Raw genomic sequence first — 7,654 nt, 5'->3', positions numbered from 1 at the left:
AACATGATCAATGTTAGACGAATATAAACTTCCAAAGTATTTTTGGGCAGAAGCAATAAACACCGCATGTTATGTTACAAATAGAGTTTATTTAAGACCAATTCTTGAAAAGAGCCCTTATGAAATATTTTTTTGGAAAGAAACATAAGATTAGTCATTTCCATGTTTTTGGATGTAAGTGTTTTATTTTAAATAATGATAAGGATCCCTTAGGTAAATTTGATAGTAAGTCTGATGATAGTATATTCTTAGGATATTCAATTTTTGGAAAACCGTTTAGAGTTTTTAATAAGAGAAAATTAATTGTTGAAGAATCTGTTCATGTAATTTTTGATGAAAATCCTATAGATTTATTAAGAAATGATTTGAATGATGATGATATTGAAAATATAAAGAAAATAAATTTGGAAGAAAAAGAGTGTGATTCATTACCTAAAAAATGGAGATATAATAGAAATCATCCAAAAGAGTTAATAATTGGTGATCCTTCCCAAGGTGTTAAGACTAGAAGAAACCATAGGGATGAGGTAGAACATTCTGCATTCTTATCAGAAATTGAACCTAAAAATATAGATAAAGCTTTACAAGATAAATTTTGGATAATCGCTATGGAAGAGGAACTTAACCAATTTATAAGAAATGATGTTTGGGAGTTAGTCATAAGACCTCATGATCAAAATATAATTGGAACTAAATGGGTTTATAAAAATAAGCTAGATGACTCAAAAAGTATTATTAGAAATAAAGCTAGATTAGTTGCACAAGGGTACACACAAATAGATGGAATAGACTTTGAAGAATCTTTTGCACCCATAGCAAGACTAGAAGCCATTAGATTACTCGTTTCCTTTGCTTGTTTTAAAGACTTTAAACTTTTTTAAATGGATGTCAAAAGTGCATTTTTGAATGGATATATTGATCAAGATATTTTTGTAGAACAACCACCAGGTTTTGAAAGCATTAATTTTCCTAATCATGTATATAAATTAAAGAAAGTATTATAAATTAAAGAAATTATATAAAATGACCAAAACTAGTCAATTTGACTCATATTGAACTACCGTTAACGTTCCTACCGTTTACCCGCCTTTACCTACTCTAACTAGTAGTCTACAGTTTTTCTCACTAGACCCTCGCTTTCTTTTGCTAAACTCCATGCACAGTACTCCACTCTACCCTTACTACCCCACACCCACCTTCTCATGGAGGCCCTCCCACTTATTTATATCCACCACATCCACAAGCAGCAGGACCAGCAATGAATTGACAAGCGAGCAAGGAACGTCTATGTGAGTATATAAGTTTAAAATTTTATGTTTCATGTGTAAATTGATTAATCATGTGTTAACTTTTATAGGAAGAGTATATACAACTTCAAGAGAGCCAGGCTGGAGCAGGTGAGAGAACTTCTGGGTAATTAGCAGATTATTATAACTACTGCACTTGGCCGCAAGCAGTATGTGGAATGCAGAAAGGCCAGGTTTATGGTTTAGGCTCGTAAGCCTACGCATACGAGGGGCAGACATCTAGTGGCTCCAGCTTCTCAGAAAGCAAGCAGAAGTCATTGTATAGCCAAAAGGTAGCCGCCCTTAAAGCAGAGCTAGATCAAGTCAAAATATCACAAGCTAACATGCAGATGTAGATGCATATGCAAATGCAATAAAGTCAGTTGTTGGATGAGTTGCAAAAATTAAGGGAACAATTTAATGGAAAGCAGTCAGCATCAGCATAGGAGGAGAATGATGAGACAAATTCTAATTAGAACTTTTTTGTTATTACTAGATATTTTAGTTCTATGTGGGATATTTTATTTCTATGTTTGTATATTTTATAATTCATTTTTATTGTACAGCAAACTTTATGTTTATTTTTAAATTGTTTGGTGATTGTTCAATATCATTTTGTGATCAAATATGTTATTACATGCATGTAGCATTAGTGTTTATGTTCAATGTTTGAATATGAATATGATATGGGTATATAGTTTATGTAGGATTGTTGTGCTGTATAAAACATGAGGAAGGGCTGTTTTTTTATTTCTGGTACAGGTTTCCAATGGAATATCTGCCATAAACAAAGATGAAACGGTATCATGTTTCCGGCGAATACACTGTCGAACATGTCCGTCGGTTGTTCCCGGCAGTACATCGTACAAACCGCCGGGAAGAGCAATTCGCAAACGACGAATTTGGCTGCACAATTCTGCCAAAAATCAATCGAAAGTATCTCCGGTGGAAAACTTCCGCTGAACCAATGTTTATGACGCTCGTTTTACTGTCGCCAATCCATCGAAAATGCAAAATATATGGCGGAATTCCTCTTTTTTGACGAATGTAGGCTGTCGAAAATACGAGTTTTCCTGCAGTGTACCTTATTCTAACTTTGCACATAACAATAGTATTTCTAGAACTCATAAACACCTTTTAAAATTATTTATGATTATAATCCAAAAACACATTGATTTGGAAGATTGTTTTTCCATCATTCCTTCTAAGATGTTGCATCCACTTGCCATATTTGGCGTGGCTTAATTTTGCTATGTTGAAAGCTTAAATTTTAACCACCAACTTAGAACAAGATTATCATAAGGACTTAGGCTATAATTACACAAGCATTCAATAAGAACAATAATATTAAACTATAAAACATGACACAATCACATGCAGACAAAAATTACTCAATAAATAAACAAAAAAATAAGAAACAAAAACATGTATGATTTCATCTAGGTCTAGGCATCAATATCAATAATCCTAAGTCTTGTTCTAAGGGTGTTAAACCTATCATGACCATGTCGTTTCACAAAGATATTTGTCGCATGATTTTTGCTTCGATAAATTGAATGACTACACCATACGACATATGATCTCTAATGAAATGATGGCAAAAGTTAATAAATTTGGTTCTTAAATGCTGAATAGAGTTAGTATTATCATACATAATAGGTATAATATTCACATAAATAACAAAATCTAAAAATTGTTGCTTAAGATATGAGATTTGAGCAACATTACTTCCAATGACTAAATATTCGACTTCAGCTCAAGACTGTGCAACTAAGTTCTGCTCTCTAGCGGCAGACCTTGAGATTAATAATTTTTTTATGAATTGACATGTTATACTCTTCCATTTATAATACATCATAGAAAATCTAAATCAAAGTATCTACCCAAATTAAATGAAGTGTTATTCCTATGATACCAAATCTCTAACATGTCTCCCTATTAAATACCTTAAAATTCTCTTAGCAACAGTGAGATGTAATTCTTTTAAAATAGGTTATAAGAGTGTACAAAGACATACATTTAAACATAATATTAGGATTACTAGCGGCGAGATACAACAATGACTATATTATTCCCCTGTACCTCTTTAGATCTACATAATTTTCATTGAGGTTTGTCCAATTAGTAGTAGGGCTAATGGGGACATTCGAACTTTAACAGTGTTCCAAATTAAATTTTTTAATTAATTCTTTTATTTATTTTGTCTGTGAGAAAAACATTATATTTTGTATTTGTTTGACATTGAAGTCTGACAACTTATCTATCATGCACATTTTAAATTCATGACTCATGATACTTGAAAATTTCTCACATAGCATCTCATTCATAATTCTCAATAGTGTATCATCAACATATATTTACACAATTAGAATATCTGACTTGATTTATTTATAACTAATGTAATGTCAACTGTTCCCTTAACAAACTAGTTTTGTAGTAGAAAAGAGTTAAGCTTTTCATTCTAGGCACTTGCAGCCTGCTTCAGTACATATAATGCCTTTTCCAACTTATGTATATAATTAGAATATATTGAGCTTTCAAATCTAGGTAGTTATTAAACTACAAAATTCACAAAAGCATTCTTAGCATCCATTTAATATAACTTGAAACCTCTAAAACATGTAAATATAACTAGTCTAATAACTTCTGAACAGATATAAGTGCAAAAATTTTCTTAAAGTCGATTACTTCTATCTGATTAAACCCTTTTGTAGCTAGTCTTGCCTTATTTCTAGCTATTAATTCAGAGTCATTTAATTTATTTTTTAATACTCATTCGGTTTCAATTATACTCCAATCAGATGGTCTAAGGACTAATCTTCACACATTATTACGAGCAAATTGATTACATTCTTATACATTGCCAAAACACAAAATTCAACTACCAAAGCATTTTCAACTGTAGTTGGTCTTAAGCGATATAAAGGCAGTCTCGCTAACTTCTTCTCACTAACTTCTTGTTTAAGTGATTTCTAGTACACCAACGATTCTCTTCTCCCAGTATCTGAAAAGTTCTTCGACAACAAGCGAAATGTCTGGCAGAGGAAAAGGAGGCAAGGGTTTTGGAAAGGGCGGTGCTAAGCGCCGCCGCAAAGTTCTCCGAGACAACATCCAGGGAATAACAAAGCCAGCGATCCGGCGGTTGGCAAGGCGTGGCGGCGTGAAGCCGATCAGTGGTTTGATCTATGAGGAGACTTGTGGCATTCTGAAGATCTTTCTTGAGAATGTTATCTGTGATGCTGTCACCTATACGGAGCATGCTCGCCGGAAGACTGTCACAGCCATGGACGTAGTCTACGCACTCAAGCGCCAGGGGGGTTCTCTTTATGGCTTTGGTGGGTAAACAGCTAGGGGTTGTGCTTGGGGTTTGGGTTATTCAGATGTGTAGTTTTCTACTTCTTTAATGTACTAAGATATTTGGGTTTTTATCTCATAATCTGATTTCATCGTTTAATGATAATGTATTATGTTCTATGAATCTGTATTGTGAAGTGCATGATATCCTTTTGAGGATTTCAGATTTTCTATTTTGTTTCCTCAAAAAAAAAAAATGCATTTCTTGTATTGATGTTGATAGAAGAATTTCCAATTTTTTTAATCTTTAGGATAACTAGATATTCATTATCTAGATAGTATTTCTAATTTCTTTTTGAGCATATCTAATTTTTCAAGTTTGGGAAACTCACCATTCTCTAGATTGACTATGGATAACAGATTCATGAAAATTGACATGTAGATTCTTATACTATTAAAATTCTTTTATTAAACACTATATAATTTTCTTACAGATGAATATCCAAAAATATAACCTTATCTGATTTGGCATTGAACTAGACTAAACATTTTTTTATCATTCAACATGAAATACTTACAGCCAAAAATATATAAATATGATAAGTTTGAGGTTCTACCGTTAAGCTATTCACATAGAGTTTATTTAAGACCAATTCTTGAAAAGACCCCTTATGAAATATTTTTTTGGAAAGAAACATAAGATTAGTCATTTTCATGTTTTTGGATGTAAGTGTTTTATTTTAAATAATGATAAGGATCCTTTAGGTAAATTTGATAGTAAGTCTGATGATAGTATATTCTTAGGATATTCAATTTTTGGAAAATCGTTTAGAGTTTTTAATAAGAGAAAATTAATTGTTGAAGAATCTGTTCATGTAATTTTTGATGAAAATCCTATAGATTTAATAAGAAATGATTTGAATGATGATGATATTGAAAATATAAAGAAAATAAATTTGGAAGAAAAAGAGTGTGATTCATTACCTAAAAAATGGAGATATAATAGAAATCATCCAAAAGAGTTAATAATTGGTGATCCTTCCCAAGGTGTTAAGACTAGAAGAAACCATAGGGATGAGGTAGAACATTCTGCATTCCTATCAGAAATTGAACCTAAAAATATAGATAAAGCTTTACAAGATAAATTTTGGATAATCACTATGGAAGAGGAACTTAACCAATTTATAAGAAATGATGTTTGGGAGTTATTCATAAGACCTCATGATCAAAATATAATTGGAACTAAATGGGTTTATAAAAATAAGCTAGATGACTCAAAAAGTATTATTAGAAATAAAGCTAGATTAGTTGCACAAGGGTACACACAAATAGATGGAATAGACTTTGAAGAATCTTTTGCACCCATAGCAAGACTAGAAGCCATTAGATTACTCGTTTCCTTTGCTTGTTTTAAAGACTTTAAACTTTTTTAAATGGATGTCAAAAGTGCATTTTTGAATGGATATATTGATCAAGATATTTTTGTAGAACAACCACTAGGTTTTGAAAGCATTAATTTTCCTAATCATGTATATAAATTAAAGAAAGTATTATATGGTTTAAAGCAGGCTCCATGTGCATGGTATGATAGGTTAAGTAACTTTTTAATTGAACATAGTTTTATAAAAGGTAAGGTAGATACAACTCTTTTTATTAAAAATATTAGAGATGATTTGATTATTATACAAATTTATGTTGATGATATATTATTTGGAAGTATAAATGAAAGTTTATGTCATGAGCTTTCCTCATTAATGTCAAAAGAATTTGAAATGAGTATGATGGGAGAACTCACCTTTTTCTTGGGGCTTCAAGTAAAACAATTAGAGTCTGGCACATTCATATGTCAAACCAAATACATAAATGAATTATTAGAAAAGTTTGATATGAAGAGATTCAAATTGAGCAAAACTCCTATAAGCCCATCAACTAAACTTGATTTAGATGAATCATGAAAATTAATAGATCATTAACTTTATAGGAGTATGATAGGTTCACTTTTGTATCTTACTACTAGTCGGCCTGATATTATGTTTGTTGTATGTTTATGTGCAAGATTTCGAGCTAATCCTAAGGAATCACACTTAATAGCAGTTAACAGAATATTTTGCTATTTGATTGGAACTCATAAGTTAGGCTTATGGTATCCTAAAAATTTCTTATCATGTAGTTTAGTTTCATATTCTAATGCAGATTATGCTAGTTGTAAGGTTGATAGAAAAAGTACATCTAGAACCTGTAAATTTTTAGGATCATCGCTTATTTCTTGGTCTTCTAGAAAACAAAATTCAGTCGCTTTATCCACTGCTGAAGCATAGTACATAGCCGCAGGTAGTTATGCTGCTCAAGTTTTATGGCTAAAGTAACAAATAGAAGATTTTGGAATTAAGCTTAAAAATATTCTCGTTAAATGTGATAATACATGTTCTATAAGTTTGACAAAAAATCCTATACAACATTCACGAACTAAACACATAGAGATTAGACATCATTTTATTAGAGATCATGTTAATAAAGGCGAGGTGAAAATAGATTTTGTAAACACATATTCTCAAATAGCTGATATCTTTATAAAACCTTTGGCTGAAGAGCGATTTTACATGTTAAGACGTATGCTTGGGATGTTAGATCCTAACACTTAAATCTCTTTTATATATTTAATTATTCTTTTTGATGTTGTCAAAGGGGGAGAATAATAATATATGTTGGTCATAATTCTTTTTACATGCATATATTTGGGGGGAGAATTATTCGCATATTTCTCAATTCTTATATATATTTTTCTAATGTTTAGAAGTTATGATAAAAGGTCAATTTTCACCTTTGTTATAACTATACCCAATATAAGTTTGTCATCATCAGAAAGGGGGAGATTGTAGATATTATCTACCTCATGATTTATTTTAGGGATTTTGATAATAACAAAAATATGCTTGGATGCTCTATTTTGTTTGCTAAGTATTTCAAGTGTAATGATGTGCATAGTAATCACTTATGGGGTTTACATTACACAACACAAGTTCAATCAAATGTTGAAATAAAGATGGACCAAGACGGACAACTTGAAGGATTTT

The 7,654-nt window shown here is 31.3% G+C and overlaps 1 protein-coding gene across 1 annotated transcript; it reads left to right on the top strand.

Annotated features, from left to right (window-relative positions):
• Positions 1-4,016: 4,016 nt before the first annotated feature.
• On the top strand, positions 4,017-4,967 carry LOC110099307 (histone H4-like). The gene has a single exon (XM_020826413.2). It carries the CDS (start codon positions 4,318-4,320, stop codon positions 4,627-4,629), a length of 312 nt encoding a protein of 103 aa, XP_020682072.1. The 5' UTR covers positions 4,017-4,317; the 3' UTR covers positions 4,630-4,967.
• The last annotated feature ends 2,687 nt before the right edge of the window (positions 4,968-7,654 follow it).

This window comes from Dendrobium catenatum, unplaced genomic scaffold (genome assembly GCF_001605985.2).
Source record: "Dendrobium catenatum unplaced genomic scaffold, ASM160598v2 fragScaff_scaffold_249, whole genome shotgun sequence".
NCBI classification, from domain to species: Eukaryota; Viridiplantae; Streptophyta; class Magnoliopsida; order Asparagales; family Orchidaceae; genus Dendrobium; species Dendrobium catenatum.
This window is presented reverse-complemented; position numbering and strand designations above follow the sequence as displayed.